Source organism: Crocodylus siamensis, chromosome 6, assembly GCF_052110815.1.
Source record: "Crocodylus siamensis isolate JL-2025a chromosome 6, ASM5211081v1, whole genome shotgun sequence".
In the NCBI taxonomy this organism is placed as follows: domain Eukaryota; kingdom Metazoa; phylum Chordata; order Crocodylia; family Crocodylidae; genus Crocodylus; species Crocodylus siamensis.
The window spans coordinates 15,389,874-15,406,790 of record NC_143400.1 but is presented as its reverse complement, the minus strand read 5'-3'; the positions used below and the strand labels follow the sequence as shown (position 1 = coordinate 15,406,790).

General features: G+C 61.5%; 1 protein-coding gene across 1 annotated transcript in view; it reads right to left on the bottom strand.

Moving 5' to 3' along the window:
* The window catches only part of RORC (RAR related orphan receptor C), a 45,822-nt gene extending 29,889 nt beyond the window's left edge, over positions 1 to 15,933 (bottom strand). The window contains exons 1-2 of the mRNA XM_090053452.1: positions 15,806 to 15,933; positions 5,272 to 5,301 (exon numbers count right to left, since the gene is read on the bottom strand). Of these exons, the coding sequence (XP_089909578.1) occupies positions 5,272 to 5,301; positions 15,806 to 15,851 (76 nt within the window). The 5' untranslated portion in view covers positions 15,852 to 15,933. The remainder of the gene's footprint in view (positions 1 to 5,271; positions 5,302 to 15,805) is intronic.
* Between the last annotated feature and the right edge of the window lie 984 nt (positions 15,934 to 16,917).

The following is a 16,917-nucleotide window of genomic DNA, read 5'->3' as shown; positions in this document are numbered from 1 at the left end:
GTAGAGACACAAGCACACATGAGTATGCAATGACACACATGTGCCTATGAGAACACATATGCACATACACAAACCTGACAAATGCTATGTATTCAAAGAAGGCTGTTGGGTGCGTGCACTGAATTACATGTGGACATCGATGCTATGAACCCGCTGGGTCAGAGATACACACACATGCGTGCAATGGCACACACACACACACACGGGTACAAGCATGCATATGAACATGCACACATGCAAAAACTGGCACACGTTCTATATAAAAAGGACAGCAAGATGCATGTATTCACACACCCTAGTGTGCAATGACACATACTCACACATCAGGACATGTGTGTGTAGAAGAACATGCACACATGCAAAAATCTGACATACATTACATATAAAAAAACCCACCGGGCCAGATCCTGCTCCCAGGTGGGGTGTGAGCTGCCTGGCAGATGGCCATGGGCACTGAGATCCTGGATTTGGGGGGGTAGAAGCATCTGATAGTGCCAGAGGGACCAGGCACATTGACAGTGACAGAGCCTGGAGTAACCCCCACTCCCAACATCCTCCAGCCCCTGAACGGGACAGGCCCACAGTCAGCCTCTTCCTCCTCTGCTGGGAAATCCATGTTCCCACAGACCCCCCTCCACAGTGGGCAGAGCCCCCCACGTCCACGGCGCCCTCCCCACACTGCGGGGGGAAGCCACCCAAGCCCCAACAGCACCAAGCTGCTTTGAAACTGGGTCCTGGTAAGATCAGGTCTCAGCCCCTGCACCAGCCAGCCCAGCACCTCCCAGTCTGTGCCTAGTGCTTCTCACCTGAGGGACACAAAATGCCCAGGAACCCAGCTGTGGTGGGGACACATCCATGGCACAGCCCACCAGTGCTGGGACCCCCACTGTTCACAAGCCACCCATGGCCCCCACATCCTCTCCTTCAGCCGTGCCAGAGAACGCAGGCATCCTGCCACCTGGGCTCCCTGGCTGCGAGCACCTGAGAACCCAGGCGTCCGGCTCTTGGCTCCTCTACAGCAGCCGAGGGTCGCGGGCACCCACCGCACTGTCAGTGCCACTCGCTCCCGCATGCCAGGTGGCCTTTATCTGCCATCTCCCCCCAAAACCACTTACCTCTCATGGTCTCGGCGGGCTGGGCAGGGGCACAGGGGCACCTGGCTGTGCCGCCACCTGCTGTTGCTACCACGGCGCCAGGGGCTGCACGACTCGGGCTGCTTTTCTTTTAAAACAGCCTCAGCAGCCCAGGTGGCCTGACAGGGCCCGTTGACAGGCACCCCTGCCAGCCAATCAGGGTGCCCACCGAGCCCCAGGCGGCCAATGGTGATGCACTGGAAAGTTCCGAAGCCACAAGAGACCACAAGCCACAAGGGGACCAGTTTCCATCGCCGCGTGCGAAGGACCCAGGATGGTGCCATGCGGGGGGGAGTGTGCGTGCCGGGGGGAGATACACTCAGTGCTGCTGCAGCACGTGGCCCTGAACTCCCTGCCCCCAGCCCTGGTGCCTCGCTCGCCCAGGGTCCAGGCAAGCCGGTAAAGCAGGTGGGGAAACTGAGGCATAGAGCGAAGAGGTGCAACTCAACGCATGGTGCTCAATGGCGGGGCCAGGAGCAAGGAACCCAGGAGTCCCGGTCTTTGGGCTCAACTCAGGCTGGCGCCAGACTGACTCTTCCATACACCGAGCTGGGAACAAGGGACCCAGGAGTCCTGGCTTTCGAGCCTGCCCCAGGCTAGCCACTAGATCCACAGGGCCACGAGCAAGGAACCCAGGAGTCCTGGCTTTCAAGCCTCCTGCAGTCCAGCCACTGAACTGACCCCCACAGCCAGAGCTGGGTGCAGGGAACTCAGGCGGCCTGGCTCCCACATCCTTCTCCGGTCTGTTGTGCCTGGGTTACACAGGGAACCCAGGAGTCCTGACCCTCGGTCTCTCCTCCTGCCCCCTCCACCCCCCTCTCCCCCTACAGCCAAGCCCAGAACCCAAGAGTCCTGAGCTCTGCCCCCCTCCCTACCCCCAACACAGGACCCAAGCGGCTTGCTCTAACCACTGTGCCTCACACTCCTCCATGAGGCAGAAAGAGAACCCAGGAGTCCTGAGGGCCTGGTCTCATGGCAAACCTGGCCTGGGTATGTCACACACACACACACACACACACACACACACACACACACCGCAGACGTCACGCTGACCTGTTTTCCACCCCCCCACCCAGCCACAGCAGAAAGGGCAGAGTCAGCACCTTCCCAGGCTGGGCCCCCCCGCCTGGCCAGGCTTGTGGCGTCAAGGTAAGAGGATGTGGATGCCGGCGGGGCTGTGCTACGGGGTCCCACAGATCTCACGCCATCTCATGTCCCGCCCCAGAGCCATGAAGCCGGAACGCAGCTACCTCTGGGCTGGAACATGGCGTCAGCTCGGGGGCGAGGACCCCGTCACGGGCACAGCACAGGAGGAAGCGAGGGAAGACGAACGACAAGTGAGCCGGGCGTCTGGAAACAGAGCCAGGCTGGCTCTGGGCCCACACAAGACGTTAGCATGACCAGGTCGACCACATTCGTTGTGCTCTTGGACCCCCCTACCTGCCCCTCCAGCTCTGCCCTGCAGGCCTGGACACAGGGGGCAGCAAGGAGGGCATGACCCCCACTGCCCTCCACCTTGGGCCATGGGGCCTGCTCAAGGAGAACCCAGGTGTCCTGGCTCACTGCTGTAGCTCCTAGGCCACAGGCTCCTTCCCAGGGGCAGAGATGGGATCCAGGAGTCCGGACACCCCAATTCCCAACACTATCACCCCAGTTCCCCTCCCAGAGCTGGGAGGGAGAAGCCACAAGTCCCCCAGGCTGCCCCATTCTGACCAGGACCACCCCCCCTTCCTGTTTGCAGCCCAGCAGAGAAAGAGAACTGAGGAGTCCTGGCAGCCAGAGGCCCCCTCTGATCACTAGCAATTGGGGAGCTAAGCTGGGAGGCAGTGACCCCAGCCCCACAAATCTGGGTGCAGGGGGGGATCTCTGCCCTCTTCCCTGCCAGGCTTGCACAGCTGCGTGGAAAGCCTTGTGGTTCCCCCTGTACCTGCATTTTGTGGTTTCCAGATGGTGCTGGGGCCCAATCTTACCCCAGGGACTAGGGGGGGAAGTCTGCAGGGCTCCTGGATAGAGCCAGGGCCACTCCACACCAACACAGACCAGCCGAAGGGCTGGGCTCACATGCAGGGCCTAGTATGGATTGGGGGGGGGTAACTGGGTCAGGTTGATGCCTGTGAGACCCCACGGGCACTCATACTTTCCTGTCCCACCTCTGCCAGCCCCCAGCAAGGCCTGGGGAAGCCAGAGGACCATCACTGCAGCCTGGACAGCTTTCAGAGAGGCAGCTCTGGAGGCTGCTGGGTCCCTAACACCACCCCCCACCCCCAATCCCAGACTTGCCCCATGTCAGCAGCTCCCTGGCATCCCGCTCAGCCCAGGCACAGCTGCACCCAGGGCTCTGTGGCCAGGTGTGGGGGGGCTGCTGCCCACGTGGCAGGTGGGCTGTGGAGGCCCAGCTCCCCCTTCCCCAAGAGTTCGCACTTCAGGATGTCCCAACCGCAGCACCGTCAACACCAAACCCGCTGCTCACCGCAGCACTGGTGCTGCCCGCCAGAGACTCAGCTTCTACCCCAGGCACAGCAGGGCTGTGTTCAGCCCAGCCCCCAGGGGAAGTGGGGTCCCCCTCATGCCCCAAGCGACAGCAGTACCTGCAGGAGCTCTGGGGCAGTGAGGACACAGACGTACAGTGCCCAGCACCCCAGGTATGGTGGGCGTTGCTGCTCCAGCCACAGCTACGTGGGTGCAGCACTGATCAGGACACCTGGGTTCTGGGCCCGAGCCTCTCTGTGCCTCTGTTTCCCCTCCTGCCCTTTGGGGGCTGGACTCGATGATCCTCCAGGGTCCCTTCCAGCCCGAATGTCTATGAAGTCTGAGACAGGTGATGTGTCTTCACCTAGAAGAGCAGCCAGTCCCCCACAAGTAAAAGGAGACAGGCCCGAAATGCCCCAACTGGTGTCTCTGGGGTGCCAGGACCCCGTTATGCCCAGGGGCAGCCACCAGGGGGCAACACAGCTTCCCCTCCAATAAACACACCCCCAGCCGGGTTTTCTTCTAGTGAGGGCCCGATCCTGAAAGCGCCTTCATGGCCACCCTCCCACCTCTTGGCGGAGGGGGTCACCTACAGGGACTGCACCTGCAGCCCACGTCATCTCCACGCATGATTAGCCATGTTTGGAGGCAGCCAGGCTCCCACCGGGCCCCGCACGCTGCTGCCACTAGAGGGAGGCAGCAGGCTGCTGCCATTTGGTCTCATACCCTCATGCTCCAGGGCTTTGGGGATGGGATCAGGAAGGACCTGGGATCATGCGCTGGCTGCTCACAAACCCCAGAGACCCCTGGGCTGCAGCCAGGATGGCAGGAACCCTCTCTGGAAGCTTTGGGGCCGGAGACAGGAGCTCCATGAACTGCCTCTCCCCAGCACTGGCTGCTCCAGACGGCGCCAGCCCCTGCCCTGACATGTCAGGCTGTCAACACCACGTTGCTCCATTGCCTAATAAACCCGTGTGCCAGCCAGGCCCAGGAAGGGCCTCAGCGCAGCCTCCAGAGCCCCTGGGTGTCCATTCACAGGACCCAGAGCAGCCTGGACCCTGACACCCGCCCCACTGCCAGGCTGGAGTCCCCTCCCCACAGCCAGCCAGTGCCAGGTCAATCGGCACACAGATATGTTAAAGCAAAATGGAAAAAGAACTGTGCACTGCAAGTGGGAGAGAAAGTGTTACCATGCTCCTGCACCCTTTACAGCCATCACCTGCCCTGTTTACCAGCAAACAGCCCCATAAACCACCCAGCCAGGCCAGGAAGCACGGATCCCATATTAACTTTTCATAAATAGGCTCAGAGTTGCCTTTGAGAGGGGGGCTGGACATAGGTTAGAGCTGGCACTGCAAATCCAGGTGAATCTGGATTAACTGTGTAGATGAGCTGGCAGGGGGAAGCATGATGGAGGGATTCCCCATCCCTCCCCCATAGGCACCCATTGTCCCGTGCAGAAGGAGAAGGTGGTGGCCCAGTGCTGCCCCAGTGGGAACCCAGGAGTCCTGGTCCCCTTGCTCAGCCCGCTGGGGGCTGCTGCCCCTGCTCTGGAGGTAATGGACAGTGGGGGTGGGAGGGGCAGTGGGGCCAGGCTGGGCTGGGTTCTGCTGGGCTCCCATGGTGGACGTGGCTGTGGGGCCCATGGGGGCAGGGGCTGGGTACTCACACGTGTGGGTCTTCTTCATGGCAGCCAGACCTGCAAGAAAGAGAGATGGAGTGAGAATGTGCCAGGAGGCCCCAGAGCCCCCTACCCTTGCTTGCCACATGATTCAAAGCACTTTGCAAAGAATGTCAATTGCCCCTTGCAGAGATGGGGAAACTGAGGCACCAGGGAGGGGACTTTCCCTGCGTCACCCCAGACCCAGTGCCCAACCCCCTACTCACACGCCATCCTCTCAGGTACTGCTCCCTGCCCCCTGCACAGTCAGAAGAACCCAGGAGTCCTAGATCCTCATCAGGCACTGCCCTGATGGAAGACACTCCTCTCCCCCGCCCACCTCCAGAACCGAGTCCCGGCTCCCAGTTCACCGCCTCTCCTACTGCAGGCGCTGGCACACACGATGGTGTCCACAGAGCAATGCCAGGCCATGCCCTGCTGCTGCACGCACAGCCAGGGCCCCATCCCTGGATGTATCCCCATCAGAGCCCATGGGTTGCAATCCAGTTGGGGCACACCACATACCCCTGGTACCTGCTCCTGTCCGCAAACCCTGTTGCCTCTCAACCATGCTTGTCACCTTGCCAGAAAAGAGCTCAATCCAGTTCCCGGGCCAAGCTCCTTCCCGTAAAGGCCTCTTGATGGGTGTTAATTATATTCCCTCCTTTCCAGTCCCTACTAATCAAGGCCATTCCACAGCCTTGCTTGGGGTCTGTAATTACCCAGGTCACCCTTGTTAAATCTCGCCACTGCCTCAGTGCTCTCCCTGGCCTTGCAAACTGCCTCCAGTGCCCTCAGATAGGCGATCCATGCCTGCAGCATGCCTCGGCCAACTCTTTTACAACTCCTGGCTGCAAAATCCCCACACTGGATGACTGACAAACATTTTGCTCTGTCTAACACCTGGCCTGCTCCATTGGGTTTATATGTCAACAGAAAGGTTCCCACGTCTTTTTGGCCTCATTTAAGGAACCCTCCTGCCTTTTCTCCATGACAATGGATATTTCTACTGGAAACCTTGAGGGGGCCAAAAACACTGCTGGTCTGTGTGAGAGGAGTCATTACTGTATTTTTCCGATATTGATGCTTCGACCTTCCCCTGCATAAAACATCCCATAAAAACCACCTTGTATTTACACTCAGGGCCGACCTACAGCCAGCCCCAGTGATCTTGACTTTAGCACTTGCAGCTTTTTTTTGCCCACGCAATAAAACACTGAGCTGGAAGCATTTCCAGTGCAGTTTCTATTTCAGTACAGCTAGCACCTTTCACCCTCTGGGTCCTTTCCCTCAAGCATTCAGTTCTCCTGGGTGGGTTTATGGAGGCAAGAGGGGTACCTGCAGCGACTGCTTTGTATTTTGATGGGGAATGAGATGCTTTTCCTCAAACTGAACCCAGAACTGGTGGACTGATTTATAAGCAGGGGTCAACTTATACTTGGAACAATACAGCAACTGCCCTTGCTGCTTCCTCCAGACCAATAACGAATCATTCAGAAATTACTGAGCAAAAATTACTCAAAGGGCAACCCACCGGGCACCGACACCCCGCTGAAAACCCGCAGATGCTTCCAAATGATCCACAGGGCCTTGGATCTCCAGAGTAACAGCAAAGACAGGACTTGTGGGGGATAGAGGAATTAATTTTGCAAATCAAATGAAGAGATTTAAAGCACAGACCTGTGTGGAGGGTGGCGGGGAGTGATGGAGGCTTGTATCCAAAGGAATAGCAGAGGCTCAGACATCCATCACTGCTCTGTGTCCCAGAAAACTGGGCCAAGAGGGAGATTTTCCCTGTCTGGGATGGAGTATTTCAAGGACTTTTGCTTGTGGAAAGATCTTTGCTGCTTTCACAAAGCTGTAGGGAGAGCAACCCAATCTGATGCCTGGGGAGAGCAAGTTCCAATTCGATGCCTGGTGGGCAGAGGGCACCAGGAACAGATGGGAAGTGGGTAGCAGGCCTCATAGGGGAAGAGTGGGTGGGAAAGAGGGTGGCAGGGTAGAAGAGGGAGGAGATCTGGCCTAAAATCCCAGCTGCACCCTGGCAGGGGAAAGCAGGAAGTTAGATTTAAAAAGCAAAGAATTTTAGGGGGGAAAACACTGGACTTTGTTAAAACCCATCAGGGCTCTTGATTTTGAGGGAAAGGGTTGCCATGTTGTTCTCTTCAGAGACTAACAAGGGGAGGTATCAATGGGCACCATCCCAGGGGGCTGGGGTTCAAGTCCTTGCTCTGCCACTGATACCCCCACATGACCCTGGGCACATCCCTTTGGGCCAGATGGCAGGGGAAGGTATGAGGGTCATGCTCCTCTAGGCCCCTGCACCTGAGCAGGAGGGATGCCTGCAGGCACCCGAGACCCTGCCCCACAGTCCCCTCCCCATGGCAGCCCATGAGTGCCAGGCCTCGCGAGAGGCGTTGAGCCTTGGCAGGATCAATATTGACTCAGCTCCTCGCGGCGGCTGTCGGCGGGTTATGTAACGCCGCCCGTCCGACCTGCCTGGCAGGCCGGGCATGCGGAAGCCAGGCACACATGGCAGGTAGCCGGGTGCCTCCCCTTGCGAGAAACTGCCCGCCCTGCCTGCTTGTCCTCAGAGGAGAAACCGGGCCGGGGGCAGAAAGAGCCCTAGAAAGAGAAGGCAGCAGTCCTGGCCCCACCCCACACGAACCACTGGACTCTACTTCCTTCCCGCAGCTGGGAACAGAACCGAGGAGTCCTGGCTGCCCTGGTCTCAGCCCTGGACCCCAGCTCCCCCCAGCAGAGCCAGGCCTGCCAGTGGGTGCGGGGCCATCCTTACGGGAGGGTGCTCAGGGCCACAGAGCAAAAGCCCACCCTACCTGAGCATCACCAAGCAGTGCCAGCTCCCCAGCCCCCGGGACAGCGCCATGGGCCAGGAGGATGCCCCAGCACACGGACACCACCCTGGGGCTAGGCCAGCTGAGGCTGCAAGGCAGGAGTGAGATGCAGGCCCAGATATCCCAACTCCGGGCCCCCTCCTGCAGACCCCTGACCTGGGCTGTGCCCCCCACCCCACAGCCCTCAGGGAAAGCAAGAAAAAAGAGGCAGTGGAACACTGATGCAGCACCAAATACCAGCTGCCAGCCTGCCCCCCCCAGCCTATGAGCACTGGATGCAATGTAGGATTTAATTACCACCCCCCATGTAAAAATCCACCAGATTAGTGGGTGTTGCACCCAGAACCCACCCCCGGGGCACTAATTACCTCTATGGGAGCTCCCTGACCCCCTAATCTACTTTGCTATTTCCACCCTTTGCCTTAACTCCCCCCTGTACCCTGGGACTGGGGCAGGGGTGGGCCCCAGGAAGCAAGACACAGCGCCAGACACAGTCCCTTGCCCCTTGGAGCTGCCATGGGCCTGGTCCCCACAAGGAAGGGGGTGGTGGGACCTGATCCACAAGCCTTGCACTGGGGGGGGTGGGAATGAGTCTCCAGACCTGTGGGCACCTTGCACACAGACCCCCCAAAGCAAGAGGCGCAGAACATGTGGGTTTCCCGGAGGGGCCGGGGTAGGGCTGTGGGGGCTCCAAGGGGGTCTCATCCCAGCCATGGGCCACCCCCTGCCCCAGAGACATGGCCCAAGTGTGGGGCCATCGGAAGCCTGAGTTCTGGGGCTGGCTCTGCCACTGTCCTGGGCTGCCTGGCTCACAGGGCTGCCATCCCCTGCCCGTCTGAAGAGAGAGCTGCCAGGGCAGGGGCTGTGCACCCGCATCAGTGCAGAGCTCTGGCACTGAGGTGCACCCCGATCTCAACTGGGAGGGGACTGGCACTGAGGGGGCACCCCATCTCAACCACGGAGGGCCCTGGCACTGAGGGGGCACCCCCATCTCCGCCAGTATGGCAGGCACTAAGGGGGCACCCCAATCTCAGCCAAGGGAGCAGGCACTGAGGGAGCACCCCAATCTCAGCTGGGGGGGGTTCTGGCTCAGAGGGAGAACCCCAACCTCAGCCTGGGGGGGCAGCAATGAGAAGGCACCCCAATCTCAGGGGGGCACCCCAATCTCATCCTGAGGATCCAGACATTCAGTGGGCACCTCAGTCTCTGCCTGGGGGGGCCACTGGTACTGAGGGTGCACCCCAATCTCAGCCTGGGGGTGCCCTGGCACTTAGGGGGCACCCCAATCTCACCCTGGGGGGCCAGGCATTGAAGTGCACCCCAATCTCAGCCTGGGGGGGCTGGCACTGAGGGGCACTCCAAATCTCAGTCTGGGGGGCCCTGGCATTGAGGGGGCACCCCAATCACAGCTGGGGGTGTCAACACTGAGGGCACTCTCCAATCTCAGCCTGGGGGGGCCAGGCACTGGAGGGGCACCCCAATCTCAGCTTGGGGGGAGCCTGGCACTGGGCAGGTGGCCGATCTCAGCTGGGGACTCCCCCCTGCACTGGGCCGGTGCAGGGTTGACGCGAGGCCGGGGGCCGGCGCAGCTGGGCCCTGCCTTCGAGGCCTCGCCTGAACTCCAAGTTACATAACTGGCTCCCGCTTGGCTGCCGGCCCAGGCCCAGCGCCGGAGGCTGGTGGGGGCCGGCGCACACAGCGGCCGGTGCAGGGGAGACCAGAGCTGCGGGAGGGGGGACCAGGCCAAGAGGCCCATCCCGCCTCCCCAGAGCCCTCTGGTCCCCTCCACCAGGCCAGCACCACCCTCCGAGACCCCCACAGCCACTCGAATGCAAAAGGGCAGAGGGAAAAACCCTGTGTGAGCTGGAAAACAGCTGCTAGACACAGAGAGGAACAATATTCTCCTCCCCGTGGGGCCCAGGTCCCTGCACAGGCCTGGCTGGACTGGGCCACGGTGCTGGGTCGCCTGTAGCATGCCACGGCCATGGCCTGGGCCCCAAGCAAAGCTGTTTTGTGAGGCAAAACTGGACCCTAAGAGTACAAACAACCAGGCAGGGAACAGGGCAGAAACCCTAGAGAGGCTGATATGCTCCCAAAAGACCTAAAAAAATCAGCCATGGGACATGACCCAGGGTCCCTGGTCTGGCGCTGAGATGTGTCCACTTCTGGGGTGATGCATGGAAGCAGACTGTCACTGCTGTCTCTGGGGAGGGAGCCAAAGTTTTGAGACAGGGATCGGGAGATGTGGACTCTTCTCAAGGAGGGGCTGGAGGTTGTTTGACAGGGACCCCCACCCCTGCCAGAGATATGGGGCCCCTCAGGGGCCTTTCACCAAAATGCAGCTGCTTCTGGGGTGGGACGGGGGTGGCTGCATAAGACAGCCAGGGGACCGGTGCCCACCCCAGCAAGGCCTTTGATGATGCTCATGGGGTCCCCACACCCTCTCTGCCCAAGGCCTGCAGGCAGAGAGGGGACAGGGCAGGAGCAGCGAGTTGATGGCTTTGGGACAGGGACTGTCTGTCTGCATTGGCACAGCGCCTGGCATGGCGGAGTTGGAAACCAGCCCTTCGGGGACTTCCCCTGCAGCAGATGGGTTCGGACCCTCCTCTCTCAGCTGGATAAGAGTCTACTACTGCTCCTCATGAATGAGCAAACGTGTTTGAGCAGACGAGGCCCTGGTGTCCTGCTCCACCCCGACAGTAGCTGGGGACTGCCAAGTGCTCATCTGAGTCCCTCTCGCATGCAGCTGAGACCCCATGAAGGGCATAGCCAGGCCAAGACCCTTTAGGCCAAGCCCAGCACCTACCCTTGGGCAGGCCTGAGGGTCCTGGCACAGCAGGCAGGGCACAGACATGTAACGAGGCCTGATTGTGTCCCAAACGGCAAAGCCGAGACCCAGAGAGAGGAGTGGTGACAGGATCGGGGCCCCACAGAGATGGGAGCTGGCCTCTAGCCCCCTAGGCACAGAAGCCGTGGCACTCATGGTGGTGAGCACCCCACTCCAGCCCGGCATTACATAAAGCCTGATGCACGCATGAAGGTGCCCGGCAGCTGCCCCCGTGCCCAGGGAGGAGCCCACCATGGCAAAGCAGGGTGGCAGTTAGGAGCACTCGGCCCTGCTGCGAGTCACAGGGCCGTGGCAGGTATGGCAGGTGTGGTGACACAGCAAGCCACGTTGGCGGCAATGTCCAGCGACACACATTGAGTGCAGAGGGCACTTTGCAGAGATTGGGGCATTCGCCTGCTATTCCTGTGCTCTCATAAGCCTGAAACTATTCACTGAGGGGGCACCCCAATCTTATCCTGGGGGTGCCCTGACACTAAGGGGGCATCCCAATCTCAGCCTGGAGGGGCAGGCACTGAGAAAGCACCCTGATCTTAGCTTGGGAGGGACCCTGGCCCTGAGGGGGCACCCCAATCCCAGCCGTGGGGTGGGGGCAGGCACTGGGGGCACACTCCGATCCCAGCCTGGGGGAGCCGTGGCACTGAGGGGACACCCCAACCTTAGCTGGGGGGGCTGGCACTGAGGGGGCACTGTGTAGTGGGGAGTCGGAAGGCAGAGGCGCAGGTTCAAATCTCCAGGCAGGCGGGTCTGGGATACGAGTCTGGCTTGCCTACTTTGTGGGGCACTTCTAGCCCACCGGGGTGTCTCTCCAGGAAAAAAGTGTTCCCCAAACTGGCAGCCTGCTCCAGAAACTGCTCTGTTCTGACAGGTTTTCCAATTAGAAACCTGGGAGAACAAGTTCCTGGAACGCTGGGAGAAATGGGTAGAAGCTGGCCAGGAACAAACATGGGTTGGAAGCCAGATGGAGAGAGCGCTCGGCTGGCCAGATATCGTGCTGCTAACAGTCGGGATCTGGGATCCACGACTCAGGAGGTGCCTTCTGGACTCGCATCCCCTGGAAACTTCGGGCCTAGCTGCAACAAAGGCCCCAGGCTACCAAGCGCTGATTCAGGGCCTCCCAGAACTCACAGTCTGCACATATAAGACAGCTGCCAAAGGGTCTTTATCCCCATCCATGGGGCAGAGGGGTGCAGGCTGGAAGGATGAAGTGACAAGCTCTGGGTCATTCAGGGAGTCAGGGGCAAAGCTGGGAATCACCACCCTGCTCTTCCAGAGCTTTACTAGGGCCTTCCAGGCCTGGAGAGACATGGGCTGCTGGGGACTATCAGCTCTGGACGCAGCAATAAAACTCCACAGGGCACACAGGGCAGAGCAGCAAGAGATCCCAGAGGGTTGGGGGCAGCCACAGAGCAGAAAGAAGGGGGCTGCAGGTCAGAGGGGAAGAAGCCCCCCACTCCTCACCACCCAGATCTGGGGTGTGACATCCCAGGCTGTGGGCGATGGGATTGGGGAGCTATGGCAACACCGAACTGGGAGAGCTGGGGGCTGCAGGACAGGACAGGGGCATCAAGGATGGGAACCCATGGCGGGGACCCCCAGGACCCAGGAGACCTGGGGTCAGCTGCCAGCTCCACCAGCCCCTACACCTCCCCTTCCGTGGGCTAATTCCTCCGTGCCCAGCAGGAGGGACTGAAGCAGGAAGGGTTTTGCCAGCTCTGCAAATCCCCTTATAAATAGCTCCCCTTTCTCTGGGCCTGCTGAGCTGGGGCAGCTCAGGGCATGGAGGTAGCCAAGTACCCCTCCCCATACAACCAGGGGCTGGTCCAGGCCCCTCCAGCACCCCCCAGACTCCAACAATGCCCAGAACAGACACCTGGGTTCTCTTCCTAGTGTTGGCGGGGGGGGGGGGCAGGGTTTTTAGGGTGAGAAAGGGGGTGGGGGGTGCACATGGGGGAGAAAGAGACTGCAAATCTGGACTCCTGGGTTTGCCCCGTCACCTCTTTCTCAGCTTCCGGCTCCTGTCCAGCCCACCCCTGGCTATGGGCTCTTCCGGGGCTGCTGCCCAGGGAGGCTTTTCCTGCCAGGATTGCCATGGCAGGCTTCCCAATGTTCCCGGACACACGGCAGTCTCTGTGCTCACCGAGTTGGGCACACCCCTTTGCACTGGGAAACCCCTTACCCGCACAGCTGGATCAGAGCCGCCCTCCCCTGTTCCTGCGAGTTGACACGTCTCACCCCAGAAGCAGCTGCATTTCAGGTGGAAGCTCCCAGGAAAAGCTGCCAGTGAGGCTGAGAAGACCCCGTTCCCCAAATCAGGGAGCTAGGAACCCCCCTGGCTCTGCCCAGCCTGGATCTAAAACCATCCCGCAAAGGGAAAAGCTCCCCCAGGGCTGCTGGGATGGAGCTGAGCCCCGAGCGGATTTCCAGATGGGAAAAAGCTGGGCAGAGGGAGGAGAATTCCCACAATATTACACAGCCCTGCCGGTGACACAGCCAGAAAGAGAACCCAGGAGTCCGGGGCTGGAAATAGAAGCCAGGAGGCCTGAAACCCAGTCCAGCCCATGTCTGACCCTCTAGATCTCACTTCCCTCCTGGGGGTAGAACCCAGGAGTCCTGACCCACCCCCTGGACTCCACTCCCCTGCTTGGACAGGACGTCAGCTCCAAGCCTGATGTCATGCAATGGAAATCACCAGGGAGGCATTGGGCCGGCACAGCTGGATCCAGAGGGCGGGGAAGGATCGACTGGAAACCCTCTTCCCTGGAAGGGGGAGACAGCAGGTGGGGGGCAGTGCCCAGGCCCAGCTGGCTTCCCTACACTGTTAATCCCTGGCTGGAAGCACCACAGCCAGGCCCCCCAACAGCTCCCAGCTGGTGCCCTGCCCCTGCCCAGTCCTGCTTGCCAGCCCCCACCCCCTCAGCCTACAGGCTCTGGTAGCCTGGCCCCACCTAACATCAGCCCACAGCTCACGCTGCTCCTGCTTGCCAGCACCAGGCCTGGCACCCACCCCTGCCCGCTGCCTGAACCCGCTTCCATCAAGGGCTCCCCAGCTCAAGGTGGGGGGCAGCTGATGCAGTGCAAACTATCCCCCTCAACCCTCCCCTTCCAGTGCCCAGGAGCAGCCGAAACACCCCTCCCAGCCTGACATCTGACAGCTGGACACCCCAGGCTGGACTGGACACTTCTGACTGGGACCCTGGAGCCTCTCCACGCCCCTCGAGGGATGAGCCAAGGACATGCCACCAGCCAGCTCCAAACTTTACAGCCTGTTTCACAACTGCAGAACCCAGGCTGGGATTTAGATGGAGCTGGTTGCCCAGGGGACACCGCAGGGTGGACATGGAGCCCAGCACGGGGACCACGCAACCTGGGCAGCCTTGGAGAGGGGGGCACCTAGCAAGCATGGGCCAAATCCTTCCAGGGGCACAGCTCAATGCAAGCACAGGGTGGGATCGGGCCCCTGGGGGAGGTGGCGTGCAATTCTATCTGTATTTGCTATGAGGACCCTGTCACCACCAAGCTGACCATGGATAGGGGGGTAGCCTCCCCACCAAGGGGCATTTCCAGGGGGGATGGGGGCAGCAGCAGGCTGGCAGGGGTTGTCAGTGCGGGTAGCAAGGGGGCTGAGCCAGCCGGCTGCCTCTCTGAGACCTCCAGGGAGGGGATTACCAGGGATTAGGCAGCAGCAGGCTGGCCGGCAGCACGGCCGGAGCATTAGCATGTTAGCTTAACCCCCCACCCCCAGCTAAAAATAACAGCAGCCTGCATGTATGCACGCCTGCATGCATGGACATGTGTGTGCACACGTGTCTGTGTGCAGCTTGCAAGGGACATTACCAGGGATATAACGTGTCATGAAAGGCCCACCCGAAACTGAAGCCATCTCTCACACCAGAAGCTACACAGATGCCTGGCAGAGTGTAGGGGAAACTGAGGCATGCTGGCTACAGCTGCTTTTCCCAACTCAGTGGGACGGGGCAGGGATGGTGACAGGGACCTCGCTGGAGGCAAACGGGCGTGGGCGATGCTGAGGCAGGGTGGGGGCGCCACCTCCCCAGACCAGCCTGGCATAACAAACACCCAGGCACTGCCCAAGCGAGTTCCTGCGCCCGTGGTATGCGCCATGCTGTATTCCCAGGGGCGGGCACATGGGCTGCGCAGCCAGCGACAGTGGCAATTAGCTCTTATATAACCTGCTGTCATCAGCACGCCCACGATACCCACTGCCCCACGCCCTCAGCCAAGCATTACGGCCCCTTTGAGAGGCGGGGGAAACCGAGGCATGGAGAGTATCCCAGGGTTAACCAATGCCTGAACAGGGAATGCCACCCAGGTGTCCCAGGGACCTCCAGACCGTGCTCCCTCCCCCCAGGTCCTGTCCCCCACCCAAGCCCCCTCCACTCAAGCCTCAGTGATCCCGGGTGGGAAAGTGGGTGCAGCGCTTGCCTGACGCTGCAGCACCCTGGGAAAACACACACAATCCTTTGGCACCCGCAGATGCCTGACGGGGGAAGAGGATGCTGGGATCACCCCACAGCCCAGACCTGCTCCCGATGCCCGAGACCGCCCCGACAGGCACGCAGCACCCGGCTCCCTGCTCCGACCACTAGGCCAAGCGCAGGGCCAGGCTGGAGGCTGCGCCCCCGGACCCTGAGGCTTGGCCTCCGGGAGAGTCCTGCTGCCACCTGTCCCCAGACAGACGGACTCCAAGTCGTGGGCCAGGCTGCCTCGGGCCCCGCGCCTCGAGGGGAGCGATGTCGTGCCCTTGAGCGCTGTGCCCCGTGCACGGCGGGCTCGGCCCGAGTCCCGCGGGTGCTGCTGCCCGCGGCCGCCCCGCTCCTACCTCTGCCCGCTCCGTCCCGGCCCCGCGCGCCGCCGCCGGGCTCCATGGGCCGCTCGCACCGCCGGGAGCGGGAGCGGGAGGAGCCGGGCGGGCAGGCGAGAGGAGCCGCTGCCCGAGCGGGGCGGGGCCAACGGGAGCCCCATGTGCGGCCACGCCCTCTTGCACCCCGAGACTATCCCGCCCCTCCAGCCTGGTCACGCCCCCAAGAGCCATCCCGGGAACGCGGCCACGCCCCCGCGGCGTAGCGACGCCCCTTACCATCCCGGCCCCTGCCCCCGCGAAGTGGGTGCGCCCTCAGCCCCCACCAAGTGTGGCCCCGGCCCCGGCCCCCCAGAGTCCTTCTCCAGGCCCCATGCCTCAGTTTCCCCACTGGGTTTCCACACCCCGCCCCCCCCAGGACTCCTGGGATCCCCGTGCCTCAGTTTCCCCCAGGACAGCCTAGGCAGTGCAGGGGAGGGGTATGGGGGCACCTGGGGCTGTCGCTCTCTAGCCCCCTCCCCGGCCCTCCTCAGCCCGTGGCCCCCGCGGCCCTGGCGGGCTCCCGGCGCGGGGCTCGATTAGCCTCGCCTCGCGCCCCGCCGTTACACAACCTCCGCGCGGTATCACGCACGAGAAAAAACCATCCCGGGGAGCCAGCCGGGAGCTGGCCCGTGGCCAAGCCACGCCGCCGGCCCCCCCCCCACCGCCACGCCGCGGCCGCGTGACGCTGGCGCTGCTGCCCCAGACCACAGCCCGGCAGGCCCCGCCCCCCGCGCGCCTCACGTGCGCCTCACGCGGCCGGCCGCAGGATCGGGCCCGCCCGGCCGAGCGCGCCGCGGAGCCCCCGCGCGCGCCCTTGCAGCTGTGTCCGTCCCCTGCCTCCACGTGCTCCCAGGGGGTCACTCCAGATTTACCCCAGGATCCCTGAGTTGGATTACCTCGAGTGATGCCTCGTTTACACCCTTTCCCCCAATGGCCCTATCTGGAGCAACTCCTGATTTATTATCACACATCTCTTCACCGAGTGAGTCCTGATTTACCTCATATAGCTCCACAGTGTTTTGTCCCACATCGCTCTTTGGCCCTACATGAATGACTCATCCTGATTTACCCCACTTCTCTTCACTGAGCGA